At 42.9% G+C, this 27,677-nt stretch overlaps 1 protein-coding gene and 1 long non-coding RNA gene across 5 annotated transcripts in view; one reads left to right on the plus strand and one right to left on the minus strand.

Annotated features, from left to right (window-relative positions):
- CFTR (CF transmembrane conductance regulator) overlaps nucleotides 1-27,677 on the plus strand; it is a 149,451-nt gene that overhangs the window by 36,144 nt on the left and 85,630 nt on the right. For both annotated transcript variants that reach the window (XM_038387769.2, XM_038387770.2), the window contains 4 exons: nucleotides 3,351-3,597; nucleotides 6,300-6,392; nucleotides 7,061-7,237; nucleotides 11,831-12,022. In XM_038387769.2, the coding sequence (XP_038243697.1) occupies nucleotides 3,351-3,597; nucleotides 6,300-6,392; nucleotides 7,061-7,237; nucleotides 11,831-12,022 (709 nt within the window). The remainder of the gene's footprint in view (nucleotides 1-3,350; nucleotides 3,598-6,299; nucleotides 6,393-7,060; nucleotides 7,238-11,830; nucleotides 12,023-27,677) is intronic.
- On the minus strand, nucleotides 11,733-26,769 carry LOC119850072. 3 transcript variants are annotated; one of them, XR_005290682.2, is made up of 3 exons: nucleotides 26,596-26,769; nucleotides 24,188-24,356; nucleotides 11,733-11,933 (listed from the first exon to the last, which is right to left on the minus strand). It is a non-coding gene; the product is annotated as an uncharacterized LOC119850072 (long non-coding RNA). The 3 variants fall into 3 exon arrangements; XR_006275299.1 differs by lacking the exons at nucleotides 24,188-24,356; nucleotides 26,596-26,769 and adding exons at nucleotides 23,185-23,294; nucleotides 23,842-23,882; XR_006275300.1 differs by lacking the exons at nucleotides 24,188-24,356; nucleotides 26,596-26,769 and adding an exon at nucleotides 23,842-23,887.

Raw genomic sequence — 27,677 nt, forward strand, 5'->3', positions numbered from 1 at the left:
AGGCAAATCCAAGTAGCCAACGCAATCACTGAGCTGCTGCTATCAAGGGTAGTGACTCTGGGAAATGTGCAGGTCATAGTGGATGGCTTTGCTGCAATGGGATTCCCTAACTGTGGTGGAGCGATAGACAGAACGCATATCTCTATCTTGGTACTGGACCACGTTGGCAGCCAGTATGTAAACCAAAAGGGGTACTTTTTAATGGTGCTGCAAGCACTGGTTGATCACAAGGGACATTTCACCGACATCAATGTGGGATGGCCGGGAAAGGTACATGACACTCGCATCTTCAGGAACTCTGGTCTGTTTGAACAGCTGCAGGAAGGGACTTACTTCCCAGACCAGAAAATAACTGTTGGGGATGTTGAAATGACTATAGTTATCCCCTTAATGCCATGGCTCATGAAGCCATACACAGGCATCCTGGACAGTAGTCAGGAGCTATTCAACTACAGGCTTAGCAAGTGCAGAATGGTGGTAGGATGTGCATTTGGATGTTTAAAAGTGCGCTGGTGTAGTTTTACTGACTCAGTTAGACCTCAGTGAAACCAATATTCCCGTTGTTGTTGCTTGCTGTGTGCTCCACAATGTCTGTGAGAGTAAGGGGGAGACGTTCATGGCGGGGTGGGAGGTTGAGGCAAATTGCCTGGCTGCTGATTACATGCAGTCAGACACCAGGGTGATTAGAAGAGCACAGCAGGGCATGCTGCGCATAGAGAAGCTTTGAAAACCAGTTTCATGACTGGCCAGGCTGCATGTGACAGTTCTGTTTGTTTCTCCTTGATGAAAACCCGCCCCCTTGGTTCACTCTACTTCCCTGTAAGCCAACTGCCCTCCTGCCTTCGATCACCATTTGCAGAGGCAATAAATTCATTGTTTCAAAATCTTGCATTCTTTATTAATTCATCACACAAATAGGGGGATAACTGCCAAGGTAGCCCGGGATGGGTGGGAGAGGAGGGAAGCACCGGGTGGGGTGGTAGATGAGGGGAGGAGGGAAGGACAAGGCCACACTGCACTTCAAAACTTATTCAATGCCAACCTTCCGTTGCTTGGGCAATCTTCTGGGGTGGAGTGGTTGGGTACCCGGAGTCCCCCCCACCCCCGCGTTCTTGGGCATCTGGGTGAGGAGGCTATGGAACTTGGAGAGGAGGGTGTTTGGTTACACAGGGGCTGTAGTGGCGGTCTGCACTCCTGCTGCCTTTTCTGCAGCTCCACCAGACCCCGAAGCATATCAGTTTGATCCCCCAGTAGCCTCAGCATTGCATCCTGCCTCCTCTCATCACGCTACTGCCACCTCTCCTCTTGCTCCCACAACCTCTCATCTTGCTCCTCCCTCCTGTCCTCGCGTTCATTTTCTGCTTTCCTGTCATTGTTTGCCTCCACACATTCTGCTGAGCTTTTCAGTGCAGGAGGACTGCATGAGCTAAGAGAACATTTCATTGCAAATGCATTTTTTTTCACCTTCTTATCTGCGCTAGCTGCTGGGATGGAGATGATAGGGGGAGCGTTGAAACATTTGCAGCTGCAGGAGGAAAAAAAGGGAGAGTAGTATTTAAGAGACACATTTTAGAGAACAATGGGTAGACTCTTTCACGGTGAACCAAGCTGTTAACATTACATAGCACACGTGCTTTCGGTACAAGGTCACATTTTGCCTCTTATATTGAGGGCCTGCCGGTTTGGTGTGAGAGATCACACATGCAGGGCCGGGGAACAGAATTCAGCTTGCAGGCAGCCATGGTAAGCCACAGTCTTTTGGCTTCTTCAACCTTCATAACATGTGGGAATGGTTTCAAATAGCAGCGCCTTCCTTTTCCATACCAACCACCCGTTCGGTTGGCCATTTAAAAGGAGGGGCTGTGGTTTTTGGGTTAACGTGCAGCACAAACTCCCCCTCCGCCCAATTCTCTGGGATGATCGCTTAACCCCTCCTCCCACTGCGTGACTAGTATCAGGGAAGATCCCTGCCAGACAAATGCAAACAGCTCAGTATGAACGGCCTCCGCCCCCACACCGCGTGGCTAAAAGCAGGGATGATTTCCTTTCAGCCACAGGCAAACAGCCCAGCAGGAACGGTCACCTCTGAATGTTCCGTTAATAATGTCCCTGGAGGATTTCCGCTCCATCCACAGACACATTAACCGACTTTTCCAGTAGCTGTTCTGGCCGCAAATGCATCCCAAGTCTTCAGGGCAAATTAATCATTAAACATGCTTGCTTTTAAACCATGTATTATATTTACAAAGGTACACTCAACAGAGGTGCCTTCTCCAGCTTCCTTGTCTGGGAGCCCGCCTTGGGAGGGTATTGGCTCCAGGGTGATAAACGGTTCCTAGCTGTCGGGGAGAACGGTTTCTCTGCTTGCCTGTTATGCACTATCCTCCTCCTCCTCATCTTCCTTGTCCCCAGAATCCTTATCCCTGTTGCATGAGACTCCCCCCTTGCAGGTGTCCACGGACAAGGGCGGGGTAGTGGTAGGGACATCCCCTAGAATTGCATGCAGCTCATCATAGAAGCGGCATGTCTGGGGTTCTGACCCGAAGCGGCCATTTACCTCTTTGGTTTTTTGGTAGGCTTGCTTGAGCTTCTTAATTTTCAAGCGGCACTGCTGTGGGTCCCTGTTATAGCCTCTGTCCATCATGCCCTTGGAGATTTTTTTCAAATATTTTGGCATTTCGTCTTTTGGAACAGAGTTCTCATAGCACGGATTTGTCTCCCCATACAGCGATCAGATCCAGTACCTCCTGTTCGGTCCAGGCTGGAGCTCTTTTGCGATTCTGGGACTGCATGTCACTTGTGCTGATGAGCTCTGCATGGTCACCTCTGCTGATGAACTCACTACGCTGATCAAACAAGAAATGAAATTCAAAAGTTCCCGGTGCTTTTCCTGTGTATCTGGCTAGTGCATCCGAGTTGAAAGTGCTGTCCAGAGCAGTCACAATGGAGTACTCTGGGATAGCTCCCGGAGGCCAATACTGTCGAATTGCGTCCACACTACCCCAAATTCAACCTGCCGATGTCAATTTCAGCGCTAATCCCCTTGTCGGGGAGGAGTACAGAAATCAATTTTAAGAGCTCTTTAAGTCGACAAAAATGGCTTAGTCGTGTGGATGTTAAATCTATCTAACACCGCTAAATTTGACCTAAACTCGTAGTGTAGACCAGGGCTTAGTGTATCTACTTCCTTTTCCTCAAGCTTTCACACTAATAGTAGGAACTGGGTCACTTCTTCAGTAGTCTTGGAAAGTAATGACAAACATGGATACATAGTTAAGCCTGTGTTTAAATTTTTCACCCACATTTCTATCACTATGAACAATAAATCTTTACACTTCTTTTTTTGACAGAACTGAACTGAAACTGACCCGAAAAGCTGCATATGTGAGATATTTCAACAGTTCAGCCTTCTTCTTCTCAGGTTTTTTTGTGGTGTTTTTGTGTGTGCTTCCCCTTGCGCTGACGCATGGAGTTATCGTCCGAAAAATATTTACCACCATCTCATTCTGCATTGTTCTTCGAATGACAGTCACTAGGCAGTTCCCCGGGGCTGTGCAGACATGGTATGACTCTCTTGGAGCAATCAACAAAATACAGGTACGGTACATAAACTAAGATCCTTCCAGATACAAAAACCTAATCCTTTATAGTACCTTATTTTGTGAATCCCTCATCAAAAGTACACAGTTTCATATAACATGAATTGCTTTTATGGCACTTCATTAAACGTCGTAAGTCTTAGCATTTTGTATATAGTTCCCCAATTAATACATAAAAAAAATTTTCTGATCTAAAGTCACCTCAGAACCACACTCTTTAAAAGGGAAGCACTTCCAAGTTATTGCCTCTTGCCTGTAGAATAAAACTTTCAGCAGAATTTAAACATGACAAGGGGTAGTCTTACAATTGTTGCATACCTCAAACACCCACTGATGTCAACAGTAGTTTTGGATGTATGCAGTGAATTCAAGATAGGGTCTTATGGGATGGATCATTTTTTAAATGCTGTTTCAGATCTCTCTCTTGGAATTCTTATATTATTTTTTGTCCAAATCTCAACAGCTCTCTCCATATTTTTTTTGTTAAAGTTATTGAAATACAATACACTTTTATAATTAATGTGATAAGAATGCATGAGATAGTACTTATAGATAGAACTGAATCATAATATGGGATTAGAACAGTCCTAACCTGGCCTTTTTTGTTTGTTTGGGTTGAGCAGGGGGGTGGGAGAAAGAGAGGACCAGGGACAAACGAGAGTTGGACAAGGGTGATTCCGATCTGGATTTCATGCTGGTCGGATCTCTGCACTTTGCAAAGGGTCAAATCTAAACTTGAGTGTTTGAGATTCACATCTATGACAGGAAGGACAAACCCCACATTGGACCAGGGCAGGAAGGATTTAATGGTCTGTCTGTAGGGTTGCCAACCCTCCCGGTTTTGTTGGGAATCTCCTGGAATCAGGCCCTATCTCCTGGAGGCTACTGAAGTCAAGCTGGGAGACTTTAGGCGCTGAAAGTCTGGTGGCACAGGGGGCTAAGGCAGGCTCTCTCCCTGCCCTGACTCCATGATGCACCAGAAAGTGGCTGGCATATCCCTGCTGCCCCTTGGGAGCGGGAAGCAGGTGGCACCACATGCTGCCCCCGCCCCCAGTGCCGACTCTGCAGCTCCCATTGGCTGCAAACTGTGGTCAATGGGAGCTGTGGGGGTGGCACTTGCGGGCATGGGCAGTATGCAGAGGCCCTGCACCACCCAGGGGCCACAGGGACATGCCAGCCACTTCTGGGAGCAGCACAAGGCCTGGGCAGGTAGGGAGCCCACCTTAACCCTGCGGTGCCGCTGCCCAGGAGCTGCCTGAGGTAAGTGTCTCCTGACCAGAGCCTGCACCCCCTCCTGCACTCCAACCCCCTGCCCCAGCCTGGAGTTCCCTCCAGTACCCAAACTTCCTCCCAGAACTTGCACCCTGTACCCCCTCTTGAACTCCAACCCCCTGTGCCAGGTTCAGCTGGAGCCCCCTCCCACTCTCCGAACCACTTGGCCCCACTCCTCAGCCCAGAGCCCGCACCCTCTCCTGTACTCCAACCCCTGCCACAGCCTGGTGAAAGTGAGTGAGAATGGAGGAGAGCGAGCGACCGAGGGAGTGGGGATGGAGTGAGTGGGGCGTGGCCTTGGAGAAGGGGCGGGGAAGGGGTGGGGCCTCTGGCAGAATCAGGGAAGAGGGTGTTTTGGTTTGTGTGATTAGACAGTTGGCAACCCTGTCTGTATGGCTGACAGGGAGCGAAGTTGTCCTTGCCTAAATCGCCATGTAAGTACTACCTAAAGAATAAATTTAGGTGCCTAAGACTCTAGTCCTACAAATACTAACTCATGTGAGTAACTTCATGCATGGGTGTTGTCCCATTAGGTATGTCCTTTAAATATCATACTCTATCAGGGCCTGAACTGGCAAAATTTGGCCTCAGGACTTTAAAGAAGGCATAGGGGGGTAGAGGAGCCTTTAGCTCTCCCCTTTAAAAAAGGAAAATGGAACTTAAATAGAATAACTCTTTTATATGAACTGTACAATTTTAATAATTCTTTAGTAAAGCCAGAGAATGCAAAAGTTAACTTTCCTACAGCAACATTAGCTTAACCAAATTACACACGTACTATTTTCTATTCCTGTTTTGCCTGTTAAGTGTATGCCATAAAATAATAATAGTGCAATGCTCCTGAAGAAACCTTTATTTTTGCCTTCTCTGACTTCTACCATTTTAATTATACAACCTTAAAGCTGCAGTAGCAAAGATCTGTTGTATAACTTTCCTTTTTGGTGGATATACCTTGCTAATTAACACATTTTTTTGCAGTCATGGGGTAAGTGAGAAAGAACAGATAAGTAGTTTGTTTCTTTGCTTACCAATATTTCTAACTATTTCATCAACAAAATCTTTGTTTAAAAAGGATTTTGACTGGTTGCATGACATTGCCTAATGTAAGCCCTTAAAACTAAGGATATACCAAGTTTTTATAACCACTCTTAATCAGACCCTGATGCCCATATAGTACGTTTTGACTGGTGGTGAAAGTCTCCATCTTCACAAGCAACTCTCTTGTGCTTCCAACAGATAAGGAAACACACTACACACAAAACATATTCATCTCCCTTGCACTAGAACACAAAAATACAATGATAAGACTGAATACCAAGTGCTGAAGTTGATATAAATGCACTGGTTAGTGCGCTGTGTATTATCTGTTTGTGTGTGATAGTGTAGTCTAATACCCTTTGCTGTAATCTATTGTCATTACGCTTACAGGATTTCTTGCAAAAAGAAGAATATAAAACTCTGGAGTATAATTTAACAACAACTGGTGTTGAGCTGGAAAAAGTAACAGCCTTCTGGGATGAGGTTAGAACTTTAAAAAATATTTCTAGTAATTTTATTTTTTTATTTATTTTAGATTTTTTTCCCATTAATTACATAGAACAAAACAAATGAAAAATAAAACCCCACAACCTTTTTCTGGATCACCTGTGCTAATCCCAGGGCCCCTGCCCTAGTTTAGGATGTCTGCTGATCAATCACTTAGTTAGGGAAAACTTGCTCTCTCCATTGGCTGCCCACACCAATTAGGGAAGACTGCTTTATGGGGCATGTGATGTGTGAGAAAGTGCACTATCTTGGGAAAATCACATTTAAACATGTCAAATTATGCCAAGATGGAAATTTTGGAGGAAGCACTTTGTTTGCATTTTGGCAGTGTCTCACTAGTTACTCCTGATTGACACCAGCATGGGAGCAGAATCAGTCTCCAAAGCTGTATTGATGCTGGAAAAATAGCAAAGTTAAAGGTGCCTGCACTTATCACCCCAACTTTAGCAAAAAACCAAGTTTATTGTAAAGATCATTTAATACATTTATTATTTTAAAAATGTAATAATGAAATCATGTAGATCTAAGAAAACAAATGTTAGAATAAGTGAATACTTGTATTTAAAAAAATACAGCTCTACAGTATTACATACATGTCTGCATATGTCTTTCTTCTGTTTATTGCCTGTCTAATGTTTTTGCAGGGAATTGGGGAGATATTTGTAAAAGCAAAGCAGGAGAGCAGAAAAGTTTCCAGCAATAATGATGATCTCCTCTTTAGTAACTTTTCCCTTTATGGCACTCCTGTTCTTAAAGATATCAACTTTAAAATTGAGAAAGGAGAGCTGTTAACTGTTTCTGGATCTACTGGCGCAGGCAAGGTATTCCAGTTTCTACCTCATTGATAAAACAAAAAATTGTTTGGCAAAAGTGTTTTATAATATGGTTAAATTGTTATTGTTTTAACTATAATATGGTATTCATTTGCTGCAATTATCTTTGAAAACTCGTGGCGAACGGGGGAAGTCCCGGATGACTGGAAAAAGGCTAATGTAGTGCCCATCTTTAAAAAAGGGAAGAAGGAGGATCCTGGGAACTACAGGCCAGTCAGCCTCACCTCAGTCCCTGGAAAAATCATGGAGCAGGTCCTCAAAGAATCAATCCTGAAGCACTTAGAGGAGAGGAAAGTGATCAGGAACAGTCAGCATGGATTCACCAAGGGAAGGTCATGCCTGACTAATCTAATCGCCTTTTATGATGAGATTACTGGTTCTGTGGATGAAGGGAAAGCAGTGGATGTATTGTTTCTTGACTTTAGCAAAGCTTTTGACACGGTCTCCCACAGCATTCTTGTCAGCAAGTTAAGGAAGTATGGGCTGGATGAATGCACTATAAGGTGGGTAGAAAGCTGGCTAGATTGTCGGGCTCAACGGGTAGTGATCAATGGCTCCATGTCTAGTTGGCAGCCGGTGTCAAGTGGAGTGCCCCAGGGGTCGGTCCTGGGGCCCGTTTTGTTCAATATCTTCATAAATGATCTGGAGGATGGTGTGGATTGCACTCCCAGCAAATTTGCGGATGATACTAAACTGGGAGGAGTGGTAGATACGCTGGAGGGGAGGGATAGGATACAGAAGGACCTAGACAAATTGGAGGATTGGGCCAAAAGAAATCTAATGAGGTTCAATAAGGATAAGTGCAGGGTCCTGCACTTAGGATGGAAGAATCCAATGCACCGCTACAGACTAGGGACCGAATGGCTCGGCAGCAGTTCTGCGGAAAAGGACCTAGGGGTGACAGTGGACGAGAAGCTGGATATGAGTCAGCAGTGTGCCCTTGTTGCCAAGAAGGCCAATGGCATTTTGGGATGTATAAGTAGGGGCATAGCGAGCAGATCGAGGGACGTGATCGTTCCCCTCTATTCGACACTGGTGAGGCCTCATCTGGAGTACTGTGTCCAGTTTTGGGCCCCACACTACAGGAAGGATGTGGATAAATTGGAAAGAGTACAACGAAGGGCAACAAAAATGATTAGGGGTCTAGAGCACATGACTTATGAGGAGAGGCTGAGGGAGCTGGGATTGTTTAGTCTGCAGAAGAGAAGAATGAGGGGGGATTTGATAGCTGCTTTCAACTACCTGAAAGGGGGTTTCAAAGAGGATGGCTCTAGACTGTTCTCAATGGTAGCAGATGACAGAACGAGGAGTAATGGTCTCAAGTTGCAATGGGGGAGGTTTAGATTGGATATTAGGAAAAACTTTTTCACTAAGAGGGTGGTGAAACACTGGAATGCGTTACCTAGGGAGGTGGTAGAATCTCCTTCCTTAGAGGTTTTTAAGGTCAGGCTTGACAAAGCCCTGGCTGGGATGATTTAACTGGGACTTGGTCCTGCTTTGAGCAGGGGGTTGGACTAGATGACCTTCTGGGGTCCCTTCCAACCCTGATATTCTATGATTCTATGATTCAATGTACCCGATTATCTTCTTCCCATGCCATGCCCTCGGCCTAAACTATATCAAAGCCTCTAGTTTGAATGGAAAGGCCAAAGGACTTCTATTGTATTTTTAGTGCTACGGCAATATAAGAATGTTATCCTGGGTATTTTCCATACTAGAGTATATATAGACCATATACAAGTAAATACAAACTCAAATATTGTGTTCCTAAGCCTCTAAGTGCCAGAAGCCAGGGCTGGGTGACAGGAGATGGATCACTTGATAATTGACCTGTTCTGTTCATTCCCTCTGAAGCATGTGGCATTGGCCATTGTCGGAAGACAGGATACTGGGCTAGATGGATCATTGACCTGACACAATATGGCCATTTTTACATTCTAACAAGGAAATGGTAATTTACAAGACAAGACTGATTTTAGGAAGTCAGAGGTGTTTCAAAGGAATAACACAAAATTAAACTTCCACAGTGAAGACCATAAACAATTAGTAGTTATGTCAACAATTTATGTGCTTCCAAAAATAAAATCCTGAAGAGCCTAACTTATATAATCAAATCATTCAATGATTCATTTGATTTGCCGATAATACATCTGATCAAACTATTTATTACAAATAATGTGCTGGATTGTGATACCCAGATTCATATTGAGTAGCAATTTACTTCACCAGTGTGGTCCCATTGACTTCAGTGGGACTACTTGTGGAGAAAGGTATGACAACATGGACCACTACTGGTTATGCATTTATCAACTTTTAATTTATTTATTTTGGTTAGCTAATTGTTTTTGATCCAATCCTGATGTTTTTATTATATTCACTGGGTAAAATCCTTGGTACATTGAAGTCAGTGGTAAAACTCCCATTAGCTTCTATCTCAAGCATTATTCTTAAGTATTGATACCAATGTGAATTGCATTTTAGACTTGGCATAATAAGATACAAGTATGAAAAAGTTACTGCTGATGATTTTGACTGTATGTGAAGCAGAGACACAACATTTTCATCAGAAACTAACAGAAGAACAATTTCTGACACATTATTCCAGTCACTTTTAGCCTAACGTGGTTATTCCCCTTGATCCAGTATTTATAATCTTAAACTAACAATTTAAATAAAATATGGTTTCATAGATTCTGAGGCCAGAAGGGAGCACTGTGATCATCTAGTCTGACCTCCTGCATAACACAGGCTATAGAACTTTCCTGAAATAATCCCTGTTTGAACTAGAATATACATCTTTTAGAAAAAAAAACATTCAATCTTGATTTAAAAATTACTACTGATGAAGAATTTGCCACAACCCTTAGTAAATTGTTCCAAGTGGATAATTATCCTCAATGATAGTCTTTATCTGGAGAATCCATTTCCTTAAGTTACTTAAAACAATCTAATATACAAGAATTTAGGAAAAAAGCTTTTTTCCCCTCAAAATATTTAATCCTTATAGTCCTTCTTTTGGCTAAAGTTATTATTGGCTCATCCAGGTATAACCAAACCCATGAACCACAGAAACAGAATACACAATGTTATTTGTGTCTATAATTGGTATCTGCAACGGGCATTTTTCTGGACTTGGAAAACTGCAGAAGTGTGACAAATTTTTAGGAGTGTTTTACCAACGGACACTTTAGTTTGAGCAAATTAAAAGTTTTATATTAGAGACACAGGATTAAAACAAATAGATAGATGCTAGATGTGTGAAACACACTAAATAGTTAATCCTGTGAAATACTGGACCTAGTGTTTAACCTGGTGAAGCAGACATTTTGGAGAATTGAGCCTCTGGGACTGGGGAATGATATACCACACAAGATTCTCCATGAATATTTTACTATCTGTCAAACTTCCTCTGAACATCATACCATAAAATTGTGATTTAAGAAGATTTATGAAGTTTTTGGCCACCAAGTCCCAGCTGTGCTGATTAATGGTATTCTTATCACTAATAAATAGAGTACCTCTTGTAACATATATTTCCTTGTATTTCTCAATTCTATTCTTTGATCAGGTAGCCAACACTGTGTGGCAAGGTTACTACTAGCTACTGATTAACTTTGAAATTATAACATGTCAGCATTGAAATTACAATCAATTCTTTTATGAAGAGAAATACAAAACACTAGCCATACTTATGTCATGAATTCATGTGGCTGAGTTAACGGGAAAAATCAGATCAAACTGAGTTGTTTATCTGAACAATTAAACATGCACAAAGAAGTTACACTTTTCAAGGCTACATAGGTAGAAAGATTTCTGAGCCTGCATGTGACAGCCACCACCAACAAAAAGCAACACATTTTGCATTGTGTTGTGGGATAGAGAAAAAAATTAAAATAACTGGTGATGTCCAAATTGAATAATAACCTCCTCCCACTCTCTCTCACAAACAGACAGACCCCCACACACAGACACATACATTCATTTATTTAAATCATTGCAGGCCTGAAACTAAAATGTGCCTGTGCAACCATCACATGACTCAAGTCAGGTGAGGGATCCAACAACACAGGATGTGGAGTTTAAATATGCAAGACATCAAGCAGCTACTACAATTGCTCATGCGAACTGTTATGTGTATGCCCAAATGAAACTGTCTCACTGGTAAAATAAATATTTAAAAAATGGCTGTCTTATATGACACTATTAGTTTTACTGCACTGATCTAAGCGGTTTTGATCTTTGTTTCTTAGCCAGAATATCTGCTCAGTTCAGTTTGCCAGCTGATCAGAATGTAGAGTTCCCAGCTCCTACACTAGAATAGCTAAACGGCATTATACACTGTCCTCATTTACTGAGAATGAAATTCATCCCAGTTTAGAAGCCTTTACAGGACCCCATGCACCACCAAAACCTCCACTAAATACAGCTTTGGTGTTGGGTAGGTGCTGATATGGACCCTCTGCACAAGATGAATGCATCATAATAGAGTACAAGCTATTTATTAAGATGACTCGCATATGCTGAGCATCTGTTACAGTTGTGTAAATCTGTTCTGATACATTAACTGTTAATAATTTTCAGACTTCTCTCTTGATGTTGATAATGGGAGAGTTGGAGCCGTCAGAAGGTAAAATCAAGCACAGTGGAAGGATTTCCTTTTCTCCACAAGTCTCCTGGATCATGCCTGGAACAATCAAAGAAAACATCATCTTTGGTGTGTCCTATGATGAATACAGATATAAGAGTGTCATCAAGGCCTGTCAGCTAGAAGAGGTCAGTATTAAAATAAAAATTCTCTTATGATCTGTGATAAGTCTCAAAGTTGACATGACTCAAACCAGGTGAGGGGCCCAACAATCCAGGATATGGAGTTTAACTAAGCAAGATATCCTGCAGCCATGGTCAATTCAGAAAACTCAGCAAGGGCTTCTTACAGTCAGGGTGTCCCTTTGTTCAAGAAGATGTACCTCATAGGTTAATGCATCACTGACTCCTTTTTTTACACCTCTGGATAGGATAGTTCCCTCCAGTTGAGCCAACTGCTCTCCCCTCATGGCTTCACTCAAGGCAGTCTCTGCACAAAAGGTGGAAAGCTGTGGGAGCTGCATTACTTGGAGAGCAGGGATTAACCTTTCTCTTGCTAGTCAGTGGATGGAAGGTACACATTCTCTCACACAGTCTCTCTCTCACACTGCTTCCACAAACACCATTGTCATGTGACAAATCACAATTAAGTTGCTTCTTCTAGCATACCAAAGGCAAATGGGGTTACTGGAGCAGACTCCTTCCAGGAAAATAAGAAGGAGAAAAAGGGGAAGATGCCTCTGCCCAGCCCATTCAAATGACTGCAACCGAATGTACTATTTACTGTGATCAATTTAACCAGTGACTCACAAATTACTTGCTGTCAGCTAGAAGAGGTCAGTCTTTTCACTTTGATTGTAAGTTACTTGTAACTGCTCAGATAACTCATCATGAATTTAACCATGTGTGTATTATCACTGGGTGATTGGGTTCTCTAGGCTCATGGTATTATTTTTATTCCAGCTAAACTGGTGAAATTACAATGCCAAAGGATTGATTATCATTAAAGCCACGGGGTCTTGGGTTCTGTTGGAGAGTGCGAGACTAGTGTGGGAGTTAGGAGGAGCTAAATAATCAGGGTTAGAGAATTTTAGGATCTTTTAAACCAGGGGATGGGGAACCTATGGCCCGTGGGCCGGATCCTACCTGCTGCTTCATTTTATCCGGCCCACGACAAGTCTACATGCCACAGGCCGGAAGCCCTGAGCCTGGGTGCCCCCCATGGGGCTGGAGTCATAAGCACTGGTTCGCCCCACTGTGGGGGGAACCTAGGATTGGCAAGATGTTAAAAGTCCGGTTGGCTCCGTGCAGCTCCTGGAAGCAGCTGGCATGTCCGTGCAGCCCTTAGTCAAAGTGGCAATCAGGGAACTGAGGGAAGCTCCATGCGCTGCCCCTGCCCCCAGCCATAGCCAAAGGGAGCTGTGGGGTCAGTTGTTGTGGGCACAGTGCAGAGCCCTCTGGCCCCTCTGCCTAGGGGCTGGACATTGCGGCTGCTTCTGAGAGCACCATGGAGCCAGTCAGGGAGTCTGCCTTAGCCCTGCTGTGCCACCGACCGGGAGCTGCCTGAGGTAAGCACTGCCTGGTGGGAGCCCGCATCTCCTGCCCCATCTCAGAACACCCTCCCGCACCCTAACTACCTCCCAGACCCTGTACCCCAACCCCCTGCCCCAGCCCTGAGCCCTGCCCTGCTGCACTCCAACCTCCTTGGCTCCAGCCCAGAGCCTTCTCCTGCACCCTAATACCATCATTCCCAGCCCCACCCCAGAGCCCCGACCCCCAGCTGGAGTCCTCATCCCCTCCTGCCCCAACTGGGAGTCCCCTACCGCACCCTGAATCCCTCATTTCTGGCCTCACCCTGGAGCCTAGGGGAAACCCAAGCATCCGCACACACGCACACCTCCATGGGGCTGGAGCTGTGACCGCCGGCTCGCCCCGTTGTGCGGGGAAGCCCCGCCCCTCCACGCGGTACTGTGTGGCCTGCAACTGAGTTTTTCTGTGGGCCAGTGACCCCTGATAGAAAAAAAGGTTCTCTACCTGTTTTAAACCTTGCCCTTTTTGACATTTGAGTCTGGCCTTCCTTGAGACATAACTGCTAGAAAAGTTAGGCCACTATATAGTTAGTGAGTTCAGACTTCAGATTAGTTTTCTCTTATCACATTCACACAAAGGGTTTGTGTGAAGGCCTGGTTGCAAATTTTCTCTCAAAATATTCTTTGACAGAAAAGTGGGTTTTAGGCTAGATGACTTTTTTTTTTTTTTGCAAAATATCTGCTTTCCATGGAAAATTTTTTTGTCTAAATGTTTCCCCAAAAACAAAAGATTGTGGCTAACAGTAGGAACTGTAGTTTGCGCTTTGTTTTGCTATTCTCCCCTATGGGCCAGGATACCCAGCTAGACCACATCTTCCACAAAGCAATACAGTCAGAGACTCCACGTTGCATAGATTCCCCTCACCAAAAAGGGGAGACTCTGTTGTATTATGGGAGATGTTGTCTAGTTGGGGTACCTGTCCACAGAGGGGAATGAGGACACAAGGATCAAACTACAACTTCCATGAGGCACTATAACTCCCATTTTCAGCAGGAAACTCAATTTTCTGTGCAAGATTTCAATGAAAACTAAGTTTGTTTTTTTTTGTTTTTTTTTTTTCCCCCGGGGGAAGAAATTTCAGCTCTATTAGTGTAAGTATTCATGAACCCAGTGCCAGTCCCCAGTTTTCTGTCACCAATTGACATTAACAGTTATTGCACAGACAAAACTAGTAATTGTGGGCAGTTGCATGTGCACAAGCCCATAACAGCCTCTGTGCCAAGGTTGTTGTGTTAGTGCACAAAATGACCAAGGAAACTAATGACCTGTAAAGGAAATTACAAATGAAGTAATAACTATCAAAGCAAAGGAGGGAGAAAGAAGTCATCATGTGTACCATTTAGGCCCTGTGCAGATACTAGGAGCCAGCCTTAACATGGGCACTAATGATGTAGCTTTGTCATCGCAACCCAGTCCCTTGCTAGAGGCAGATCCTGGTGATCTGTTGTGCTGAAAATGCAGTCTCTTTGCACATTGCAACTCGGGTTAGGGAGCCCTTTTGAGAACAGGGGATGTGACAGACTGTTGTTCAGTGAGGATGATGTAGGGAAAGACAGCAAATCCAGAGAAGAGTGTTGTTCATGGTTTTTCATCCTCTCAGAAAGGATGATGGTGGTAGCAATGTGACACCAATTCCTGAGAAGGGAGGAGGAAAATTGGGCTGCTCACAAAATATTAAACTATATCTTAGTGTAATTTGCTGTTAGTGATTAGAGATAGAAATTTTTCTGTTCCTTGATTGGATGACAAACTTTAAACGCAGTGGGAAAGCACTTTTGGCATGAAAAGCAAATCACTTTATTAGGCTTGATCCCTTCAACCAGTGCTTCCTATTGACTTCCGTGGGCGCTGGATCAGGCCCTTAACACATTCAGACTAAGAATAACCATTCTGCAACATTCATGTGAATGTGTTTGCATTAATATTTGCAAAGAGAAGCAAACAGAAAGGGGGAAATGTGAGAAGCTATTTGAATTTGAAAAAAAAATTTGTGAATAGTTTCCCCAGCTGCATATGAAACTGCCAAGCTCAGAGTAAGCCTATTGTAAAAACCATTCACAGTAAGATCTGATGCTTCTTAAAGTTTCTACCTACTTTGATTATTAAAAGCCAAACAATCATATTTTAAATTTGTTTATTTTCAGAATAAATCTAATTACCAAAATGTCTTTATAGAAAATGGAATTAACAACCTTTACATATGATTAGGGATAGCCAGAAATTTCAGAACAGCTGTTTATTGAATGAGAAAAAATGCTTCAGGATGAGGAGTATGGTAATAGGGGAGCCTCTAGAACTGTATGAAAGATCCCAGGAACTGTGTGAAAGGTTTAGAATCTCAGAGCTACTCAAAATTAGGAAGAGTGATACTGCTACTTATGGGCTTAGTCTATTAACAGGGAGTTTCCAGGGTGGGACACCACATGAGTTTTGTGAAACACCAAGCAAACCAGCTGTGGAGCCCCTGTGACCAGACTTTGAAGGTTCTGATATGTATAACCTACACAAACAGAACCCAGCAAGGTTGGCTCAAGTGAGTTCTCCCAGTGCTGTGGTTTAGAGATGGTCAACAATTTTCATTCAAAAATCTTTAAGTGAAAAGTTTTCATGGAGACTTCTGAAAAATTGGGGATTTAATTGAAAAAACCCAAACCCTAAAAACTATTCTTTCCTCAGCTGAAAATAGAAAATATTTAAGCAAAAAACCTAAAGATATTTTTTGCCAAAACAAAAATTGTATGTTCATCAAAATTTTTAAACAATTTTTTAAAAACAGCTTTACTATTTTTTAACTCTTATAAAACTATTTACTGGGAAAAGCGTCTGCATGAAGTGCTCAGTTTTGCTATTTTTCCACACCAAAACTGCCGTTGATTTCAATGGAGAGTTATGGGCCAGATTTTAAAGGCCTCAGCATCCACCACTGTTCTTGACCTCATGGTCAGATTTCAAAAGAGCTCAGTATTCAGCATGCTGAGGTCTTTTAAAAATCTTACTCTATGCATGTAAACTACTGCAGGATGAAGCTCCTATTTAACATCCAGTTCGTAATTGATACATTGAGGTGGGCTCCATGGGTACTGTATGTTTCTTGCTGCTGTCAAATCATGATTCCAGACAAGTGTTTTTTATTACACAGTGAAACACAAAAGTGTATTTTGTAAAGATGTATTGCACTAGAGCTTGTCTGTATTTAGTCCACCCAGCTTCTAAGATCGTCTTACTCACCCAGCCTTGTCACAAGACAGGGCTCTTGTTTTCATCTATATATTAAAGACAGATATTTAAACTAGCTTAGCAAAGTCTTTCTTTAGGTCAGACAGTGAAAGTTATTTTCTTTTAGATCCATTCAAGCAAGAAAACAATAGATGGGTTTGTTTTAAGATAAGAGGAGGTTACTGTACTTTATCTCTATGCAGAGTACAATTAAAGTAAGTTTTTTTTTTTTAATATGTTTAAGGTCTTACTGTGTATGCCACGATACTCAAAGAACAGCCTGAGTTTTGATTAGCAGTTTGACAGGAAATTTATTAAGACTTTCTGAAGAAGAGGTCCTGGCTTTGTTCCATGCTAGGCCTTCTGCCACAGACTGCTGCATGAGTCCAGCCTTATAGCTATTGTCAACAACACAGATCCAAGAACCAGCCTGTTGCAGCCATTCCTAATTCTATTTTTGCTCTAAGGGCCACGCTGTGCATCCCCTGCAATAAGACAGGAAATTCTTAGAATGATGGGAAGGTTAACAATATTGGTCAGCCTCATGACTGCTGACTGCTCTGTCCATCCCATAGGTGCCAACTGCTGAATCTGACCCATTTCTTTTAGGTCTTTAAGCCTCTGGAGCTAGTGCTAGTGAAGTAAGCAGCTGGTTAGCCTAAGAAAGTGTTATTAAATAGTTCCTGACAGTAGTTCAAGGCACTGCCTTGAGGATAAAAAAGAATGAACAGATATCTTCATAATGGCAAGAGGAAGTTTTGGAACATGTGGACTCTGAATAAGCTAGCATTACACTATGACCAGGGAGAAATCCAGCAAGAACCCTTCCCTCACACGGTGTTCTAGTGTCATCATCATCTCTTCAGTCCTTCTAGCTTCTATAAAGTTTCAGAGGAAACACTGTAGAGAAGATTAAAAAATGCTGAAAACCAAATGTTAATTCCCTACCTCCAGCCTCTGGTAAATCTTTTAGAACTCAATTGTGTGCTTAAGGCAGAGCCCTGCAATTGTGGGGTTGGTGTGGATCACCAGGAAGTTTCTGCCTGTGCTCAGTCATACCCCTTTATGAATGACCAAATACTTCTCCTGACTGAGTGAAGGGGCTGCAGTTGTTTCTGGCTTTTACATAGGCTATGCAAAAAGGGGTTAGAGGTAGTGGTGGTGGAAGAAAACTCATCTCCTTGCTGCACATCTGCTGAAGGGCCAGTCTGAAGGCTTGCTGCATGCTATCTTCCCAGGCAGACAAGGCACGGTGTGAATCTAGAGCATACCTGCTGTCCATGCACTAACTCACTGTGTGAACACTGCCACAGTGCAGTGAAAGTCCCAGACTGCAGCTTAGCATATTGTACTTTGAAGCATCAGTATGCTAAGCCAGACACCAGGACTTTCAAAGCACTATAGCAGTGTCCGTATGGCAAGTTATTTACAGCACACCAGTAACTTCACACTCTGGAGTGCTTGCTAACTTGCCCTGTAGACAAGCCCTCAACTATAGTTTAAATGAGATTTTACCCCAAATTCATGTTCTCATTGACAACACTCTTGGGGAGGAAAAAAGCCCTTTCCTATATTTGATACAGAGGACTGGAACAATACAACTTGTTCCAGCTCCAAGCAGCAATGTAGATGTGGAACGATCCCTCTCCTATCTCCATCACATCCAGACCTCTAACGAAAGTAGCATGATGGAGTGCACATTTAAGATCCAGATCAGCTTGTTCCAGAAGGAAAGTTAAGTGACTGCTCAATAGAGTCCTTTTTCTTCTCCTTTCCCACCCCCCACCTAAACATGCACTAATTTAGGTCTCCAATCATTTCATTTAAGTAAATAGTATTGTAAGTGTAGAATTTGGCCCTTGGCAAGCACCTGTTAGTGCCTGGTACTTAAATTATTTCAGTGAGAACACAAGGTGCTCAGCACCCTGTTAGTTTCAGGTCTTTGTTTTAAAAACATAGGTTTGATTTTTCATACAATAACAAATTGCTTTGGCATTATTTTGCCTTATTTTAAAAAAAGGTTTAAAAATACTGACCCTAATTATTAGGACAGATCAAAATTAAAATAAAAAAATCTGTGCATGAACATTAAGAAAAAGCCAGTATTACATTTACTCTTCATATCTCTTTTGACTGGCATTTAACCTATTTTCTAAGAATGTATCATTTACAACCATTTGAGGAATTACTGAAAACGGGTGCAGTAACTTTATCTCAAAAGTAATTATGCATAGATGGAAAATGCAAGCAAATAGTTCACATAGCTTTCCTATATTTGAGCCTGTCCAAGAATAAAATGTTCACAATATAGAATAGCAAGAATCTTTATTTTGAGGGTGGAGCATTTTGTTTGTTAGATTCTGAATTAGTGCTTATGAAATAAAAAGTTCCATCTGGTAGTACCTGTTGCACAAAAGTGTTTCTTGATAGAACAAGTGAGCATTTAGATTTTTTTTTTTTTTTTAAGAAACAGACAGCATTCCTGCTTTTATTATTTGCCGTTTGTATTCCAGAAGGCCATAGAAAAAGAGTACACATCTATTGTAAAAGACAGTCATAGAATATCAGGGTTGGAAGGGACCCCAGAAGGTCATCTAGTCCAACCCCCTGCTCAAAGCAGGACCAAGTCCCAGTTAAATTATCCCAGCCAGGGCTTTGTCAAGCCTGACCTTAAAAACCTCTAAGGAAGGAGATTCTACCACCTCCCTAGGTAACGCATTCCAGTGTTTCACTACCCTCTTAGTGAAAAAGTTTTTCCTAATATCCAATCTAAACCTCCCCCATTGCAACTTGAGACCATTACTCCTCGTTCTGTCATCTGCTACCATTGAGAACAGTCTAGAGCCATCCTCTTTGAAACCTCCTTTCAGGTAGTTGAAAGCAGCTATCAAATCCCCCCTCATTCTTCTCTTCTGCAGACTAAACAATCCCAGCTCCCTCAGCCTCTCCTCATAAGTCATGTGCTCTAGACCCCTAATCATTTTTGTTGCCCTTCGTTGTACTCTTTCCAATTTATCCACATCCTTCCTGTAGTGTGGGGCCCAAAACTGGACACAGTACTCCAGATGAGGCCTCACCAGTGTCGAATAGAGGGGAACGATCACGTCCCTCGATCTGCTCGCTATGCCCCTACTTATACATCCCAAAATGCCATTGGCCTTCTTGGCAACAAGGGCACACTGCTGACTCATATCCAGCTTCTCGTCCACTGTCACCCCTAGGTCCTTTTCCGCAGAACTGCTGCCGAGCCATTCGGTCCCTAGTCTGTAGCGGTGCATTGGATTCTTCCATCCTAAGTGCAGGACCCTGCACTTATCCTTATTGAACCTCATTAGATTTCTTTTGGCCCAATCCTCCAATTTGTCTAGGTCCTTCTGTATCCTATCCCTCCCCTCCAGCGTATCTACCACTCCTCCCAGTTTAGTATCATCCGCAAATTTGCTGAGAGTGCAATCCACACCATCCTCCAGATCATTTATGAAGATATTGAACAAAACGGGCCCCAGGACCGACCCCTGGGGCACTCCACTTGACACCGGCTGCCAACTAGACATGGAGCCATTGATCACTACCCGTTGAGCCCGACAATCTAGCCAGCTTTCTACCCACCTTATAGTGCATTCATCCAGCCCATACTTCCTTAACTTGCTGACAAGAATGCTGTGGGAGACCGTGTCAAAAGCTTTGCTAAAGTCAAGAAACAATACATCCACTGCTTTCCCTTCATCCACAGAACCAGTAATCTCATCATAAAAGGCGATTAGATTAGTCAGGCATGACCTTCCCTTGGTGAATCCATGCTGACTGTTCCTGATCACTTTCCTCTCCTCTAAGTGCTTCAGGATTGATTCTTTGAGGACCTGCTCCATGATTTTTCCAGGGACTGAGGTGAGGCTGACCGGCCTGTAGTTCCCAGGATCCTCCTTCTTCCCTTTTTTAAAGATGGGCACTACATTAGCCTTTTTCCAGTCATCCGGGACTTCCCCCATTCGCCACGTGTTTTCAAAGATAATGGCCAAGGGCTCTGCAATCACAGCCGCCAATTCCTTCAGCACTCTCGGATGCAATTCGTCCGGCCCCATGGACTTGTGCACGTCCAGCTTTTCTAAATAGTCCCTAACCACCTCTATCTCTACAGAGGGCTGGCCATCTCTTCCCCATTTTGTGTTGCCCAGCACAGCAGTCTGGGAGCTGACCTTGTTAGTCCCTACTCTAAAACTCTCAGAAGGCTTTCAATTAAAGTTATAGAAAAGCAATGAGAAAAAAAGTGACTTTTTCCAGTGAGCTCCCACAAGGCCATAAGAATTCAGAACCCTAGAAAAAGGACACTATCTATTCTAAAGAACTCTGACTAAATATACTGGCCTGATAATTTGGCAATGTATGTTTGTATGTCCTCTAGCATAACAGGATCCTGGTCCGTGAATGAGGACCCCAGGTGCTACCATTGTACAAATAAAATAAATGAGTTGGGTAGGAATTACACTCTTGCAAAATACAGGCCAATATTTATTAAGGCTGGTTCTGTACAGACTAAGATAATTTTGTGATAAAATTAGTACATAGTGTAACAACTACTAAGTAGTTACTACAGGTTTCAGAGTAGCAGCCGTGTTAGTCTGTATTCGCAAAAAGAAAAGGAGTACTTGTGGCACCTTTATTAAGTAGTTACTACTAAGTCTTACAACTACTTAGTGTAAACATCAGTGATTTTCTTCCTTTGTGGTAATATCACCCACTGGTGTGATGCCCTCAGGACTGGAGGAGTTTAAGAAAACTGTGCATGGGGCATTGCCTATCAGTATGCCTAAGATTTGCTTACCTTTTGTATGCTTATGTCTTAAAGTTATTTGTAGTAGTTTGTTTGATAAGATTAAGATAGTTCAAAGCACCACCATTAATGGAATTAGAATGAAAGTATATTTTAATATTTGATAGTGGGATGTATCAGGTGAGCAGCAGTTGTTCGTGGGACCAGTGGCCAGGGTCTTGATTTCCACCTGACTGGGATACTTGGGGCTTTTTGGAGCCTATTAAAATATAAAACCCCCAAACCTCAGTTCAGCTTTTAAACTGAGACTTCCAAATGCTTCCTATGGCCTGATTTCCTAAATGCCCTTAAATAAAAAGTAATGCCTTTGGTCCGTGGAAGTTTGAGTCAATCAAGAAGAAAGCTTTTCCAGCTAGCATTGTCCCTCCTCAGCAGGAGTCCTGTTTCTAGTGCAAGCTAGCCCTGACTCCTCACAGCACATCCCTCATAATGTTCTTGGGGATTTATGGAACTGATCACAGCTGACACAGCCCTACTACCCTGACATGTCCTACACCTTTATGGGTGCAGGGACTGGTGACATCTCTGGCAGCACAATGCTTGTTAATTCTATGCTCAGTGCTAATTCAGTGGAGAAAATGCCATTTTTTTAAAAGTAATTTCAACTGAAAAATACAAACTTAAAAATAAACATTTAAATTTTCACAGTTGCAGGAAATTATGGGACAGGATCAGACAATTATTTAATGGCAGTAAATGTTGAGATTCAAAAAGCTAAAGCTCTGTAAGCATTAAAACAAACTGTCAACATCGTGTCAATATATACACACACAAAGTAAATACCCTTAAATCAAACTCTAATAAGTTCTCAGTCATCATTTCTTTCTTTCCTTGTCTGTAAATTTTGATTATCCTTGATGGAAATATTTGTGAGTTTGTGTGCGTACAGTAAAATAAACTTTTAAACCACATTTACTGATAAAAATCTAATCCTTCCAAGCCTACATTTACCGACTCACCAACATTACTAAAACAGGGCTAGATCCTGGCTTTAAGGTCCTGGACATTGTATAGGGCAAATCCCAGCAGGAGCTCCCACAAGTAGGCAGGATTGCTGAGGGAAAATAAGCAAGAGTAGGCCCTGAAGTATACTCTCCCCTGCACCAGCATCTCTCAAGTAAGGGAGGACACGTCGACTACCTCAGTATTTCCCCTTCCACTTTAGGGAGGACAGCATTGGGGCAATGCTAGTGTGGAATAGTTCTTCTGTGAAATGAGTATAATTGTAACTAGTAGCGTCCTACAGGGGCTCAACAGGATGTTTTCCTTTAACTAATGAAACAATGCAAAAATGATTACCAGTTACTTTGAGATTTAAAATTTGTGATCCTTTCAGAGCTAACCAGCCATGAAATAGGTGGCCAGATGAAGATCACTAGTTCTAGTGAAGGCTCATCAAGGAACAGTTGGGCCTTGTAGGATGTGGAAGTGTTAGATAACAAATGTTAAAACCTAGTGTAGATAAGGTGGTGTGCTTTTAACACATGTTAAACTGGTAGAGTTAAAGCCTTAGGACATTTGAAGTGAGAGGCCCTACATTTAAAGAAAAATAAAATGAACCTGAGAAAGAGATGGAGTTCTCAGAGTCAAGACTGCAGGAATGTACATTTTCATTCCTGTCATTTTCCCTGTTAAAAAAAGCCAACAATCAACTTATCACTTTTTAAAGGAGTGTAAAATAATTCACCAATTCCAGAGCCCATACTCGTCTTACCATCACTCTTCAATTTTTAGTTTTAAACTATTTGAAAGAATGACAATATCTTTTTGCCATGATGTCAATCCGTTCTGTCTCTGCACAGGTGGTGAATGTGTCACCCAAAGCTGTAAACACAAATTGCAAGCTTCTGAGATCCTAAGAGGCCGACACCCTTAAAGTAAATAAACTACCTGGTTTGAGAGCTCTTAGCTGCCCACAAAGATAATGTTTAACAGTTGTGATAAAGTTCCGAGCCTGTAATTGTGGGTCCCGGGCTTCCTGGCGGATCCAGGGACCTCAGAAACTCACTAAGGCCCCAATGTATAGTGGCCAGAGTCACAACCTTTCACAGTGTAGTGGCCAGAGTCACAACCTATTGTGTTACTTTCATCACAGGCTAGTATGGGAGATATAAGGGAAATACCCCACAGTCTGTGTTACTCCGTAGCGCTCAGTAGGCACAGTTCACCCTCCTGAATGGGCCGAGTCTTGCTTCCCCTCTCAAGGGGATCTCTGTAGAGTGTGTGTGTGTTGGGGGAACCTGGGCCCACCCTCTATACTCTGGGTCCCAGCCCAGGGACCCTAAGGATAGCAGCTGTTGGTGATTTCCCTCCACCGTTAACTGCTGCTTTGATTCCCTGGGCCACATCCTCTTCCTAGCTTCACCCTTACCTCAGAATATAGCAATGCTTCCTCCTCCAGCTGCTTTCACCTGGGCACACTCTCGAGGGAACTGGAGAGGAGAGCTTTTAAGCAGTCTGAGTGAGACCTTGATTGGTTCCACCTGTCTCCATTAGTCCAATGACCTTAATTGGTTAATTTGCATCAGGTGTCTTGATTGACCTGGAATAGTCTTTGTTTGGCTATCCAGGGAACAGGGACCTGCTCATCCTGAGGCTGATATACCTGCCTTCCACCACTCTTATATCCTTCTGGTCTCACTCAGTCACACAGTGCATACAAACAAAAGGCTGTGTTTCATGTGAATTCAAATAATAAAAAGAAAGACAGATCCTACCTTTCGTTGGGTTGGGTCACAGAGGATGGAGGCTGATAGGGTATCAGAGTCAGATTCCAAGCCAGAAGGGATAGTTGTGATCACCTAGTCAGAACACCTGCATGAGGAGCATCTTCTCCATTCCTTGTGTGCAATCGGCATGTTTTGTTGCTTGGAGCTTAAAGAAATGCTAGGAGAGAGGGCAAACAAACATGCTAGCCTGTGCACCACATTCCTAAGAGTATGGGATCCGCTGGCTATGGTTAAGATTCAGCCACCAGCTGACTAGTTCATACTCTGCCATGAGTAGTGTGCGCTATAGAGGGGTGCAAATTCAAATTTTAGAGGAGCAGCAAAATGCATCCCACCACATATCCTCCTTAATCTTAAGGAAGCCTACTGGCTGGCAGAATTCTTGCAGCAGAGGACACATCTACCAGCATCTCTGCTTCACCTTGCAAAATTTGCCTTGAATAGTCTACAAGTGGGTCATATGCTGCATATTCTGAAATTAAGTTAAGATTACCGGTGGCAGAATACTAGTGCACAAAACATTAAAATACATAAATAAATAAAATGGGACCTGGAATATCAACAGAAGATCATTGATTAGAAGTTGGGAGGCTGATATTACCTCTGTACTCTGCATTAGTGTGTCCAGTTCTGGTGTGCACACTTCAAAAAGGGTTCAGAAGAAGGCTACAAGAATTATTCAAAGTCTGGAAGATATGCCTTACAATGAGAGAGTTAAGAAGCTATCTATTTAGATCAGTGGTCCCCAAACTGTGGGGCATGGAGGAACCTTTGGGAGAGTGGTGGGGCCCAGGCCAGCCTCCCTCCCCTGGGCCACTCCTGGCTGTGGCCTGCTCCCAGCTGCTGCTCCCAGCCCCAGGCCCTTTTCCCTGCCCCAGTGGGGCCCAGAAAGATTACATTACGGGCTAAGGTGAGGGTGCAACATTAAAAGTTTGGGGACCACTGATTTAGTTAAACCAAGAGAAGATTAAGAAGTGGTTTGGTCACAATCTACAAGTATCTACACGAGGAAGAGATTTCTGATGATAGATGGCTCTTTAATCTAGCAAAAAAACAAACAAAAAAGCATAAGATGATCTAGTAGTTGGAAGATGAAACTAGACAAATTCAGGATAGAAATAAGGTGCACATTTTTAACAATGAGGATAATTAACAATTGGAAAAAACCATCTATGGGTGTGGTGGATTCTTCTTCACTTGGTGTCTTTAAATCAAGACTGGATATCCTTCTAAAAATAAGTGTTCTAGCTCAAACAAGTTATAAGCTTGATATAGAATTTACTGGGTGAGTTTTTATAACCCTTCTGACTTTAAAAACCTATTAATTTTAACTTCTTCCACTCCCTTCCGCCCATTTTATTTTATTTCAGCCTTGTTATATACATTTGCAATTACAGCTTGTTGATTTTGCAGAAAGCACAGAACTGCACTTTCCCCCTGGTTATTAAACTATAAGCAGTCATTAAAATTAAATGGATCTGAACAAACCCCAAATTTTGAGGCTGTTCAACTCCAGAATGAAACCTCACCATTCAGGCTAATGTCTGCTTCTCAGCATTTCTGCTATAGACTTGGTAAGTAATAATTTTGAATGCTTCAAATTTGTGTGTGTTCAATTTGGGACACGTTAAAGGGGCCTGATTTTTAGAAAGTCCTGAGCATTTCCCTAGTGAAAATCAGGTCCTTTTAAGGTGTCTCAAAGTCACCAGTAACTTAAAAATTGGTCTCCTATTCAAATAAAAAAGCCTCTTGTGCTCCCCAAGTCCTGCTGCTCATTAGATTTGTGTAAAATCATTCACAGAAAGTTCACGATCCCAACCCAGGAGTTCTGTTTCACAAAAGTTCATGGCATTTAGCTGGAGTTTCAGGTCCACCCAAAACTCAAGCAAATGCTGGCAAAACTCACCCATTCCCTAATGAACTTTTCTTTTGGCAGAAGATTTTTAAAGCAAGAAATGGTGGGTATGTTCAATTTATAGACAGAACAGTCAGGCTAAGGGAATTAAGTCTGAGTCAAGAAGTGACAGAGAAGATAGGACAGCATCCAAGATAGTCTTCTCAGAAACTCGTACCTTACACAAGGAAGGAGGGCGGGGAAGACTGACTAGAGTACAAAAAGCTTTTAACCAAATAATATCAGCATGGAATACTACAAAGTGGAGCTCTCAGATTTATTTTATTGCTAAGCAAGAAGTGTTTTATGCTCAAACTTTCACAGGTTATCACAACTCTGAGATAAACTTTACAAAGTGGGTATATTCCTGTCTTTTGAGTCAGTGCTTCTCCTCACCCACACTTATGAAACAAGAGCCTCCCCTGTGTTGGAGCAGCTGCCTGCTATGCCACTGGTGCAAAGCTATCCTCTGCCCAGCAGATGCAACCCACAGAGAGCTCACCTGCATAAGGTGATCCTCCACAGACCTTCTAGCCATTGACAGGCAGCTCAAGTTACAGTAGCCAATTTGCACCAGGGAACCAGACTGGTGCAGAATGATCCAGGCTTGAAAGAGTGCAAACATGGCTTAAACCCACTGGAGTAGATTGGGCCTATTTTATAGCACCTTCTTCCTTTTGGGCCAAGCTTTATTCTACTGAGTCAGCTCACTCCCTGGGCTAATCCTTGTCTATATTTCTCAAGAAATCCAGGGAAACTATCTTCAGCTGGAGCAGTTTCTTTAACTGAGCCTTCTTAACAAACACAGTCCCACCCCCCAGACTCTTACTTCAAAGTCTGTGCAAGCACAGCAGTCCCTTCCCCTGCCTCTCATACTACTAATTCCCACAGCAAGTTTTCCTGGCTCTTGCCTCAGCCCGCCATGGCTCCGCAGTGGTCTCCTCTCTTCTCTATCTGGTTTTCTGAAGCAGTTCCTTTCAGTAGTAGCTACACTGTACACAGCCCCTCCCCTCATTGCTGCTGCCCTCTTTTATAAGGGCAGCTAAGTAATTCCATCTCTTTCCTCAGGTACGGGGGTGAGCTAACCAGGCAGCCAGGCCAGCTCCAGGCCTCTGACCCCAGAGAAATGTTATCCCTTACTCCATCACACTCAGCGGAGGATAGGTCCTGCTGAGTTGTGCTGAGCAGTCCTTGGCCACAGTGGAGAATCTGGCCTATTGTGTATATTCTCTGCCTAATAAGAGGTGTCATTATAGTTTCAAATCCACTGCAAGCCCATCTGTTTAGAGATGGGCTTCAGTTGCTCAGTTCCAACTGAGATCCAAAAGTGAAGGGGTATTAAATCTGGGGGTTTGTTTGGGCCACATCTCTATTTCTGTGAGATCTGAAAGGTTTATGTTCTTGCTGGAAATACAGAAGTAATCATGCAATTGAGCAAATGGGTGAGGGAGTGTATTTTGCTTGTAACTCAAGAGGAAAATGATTAAATTGAGTGGAATGGTGTTCTAGCTCCTTATTGAAATCCTTTGCTTCTGTTTCAGCTCAAATATACTTACAGATTCCCTAGGGCATTTCACACAATGG

The sequence above is a fragment of the Dermochelys coriacea genome, chromosome 1 (assembly GCF_009764565.3).
Source record: "Dermochelys coriacea isolate rDerCor1 chromosome 1, rDerCor1.pri.v4, whole genome shotgun sequence".
Lineage (NCBI taxonomy): Eukaryota > Metazoa > Chordata > Testudines > Dermochelyidae > Dermochelys > Dermochelys coriacea.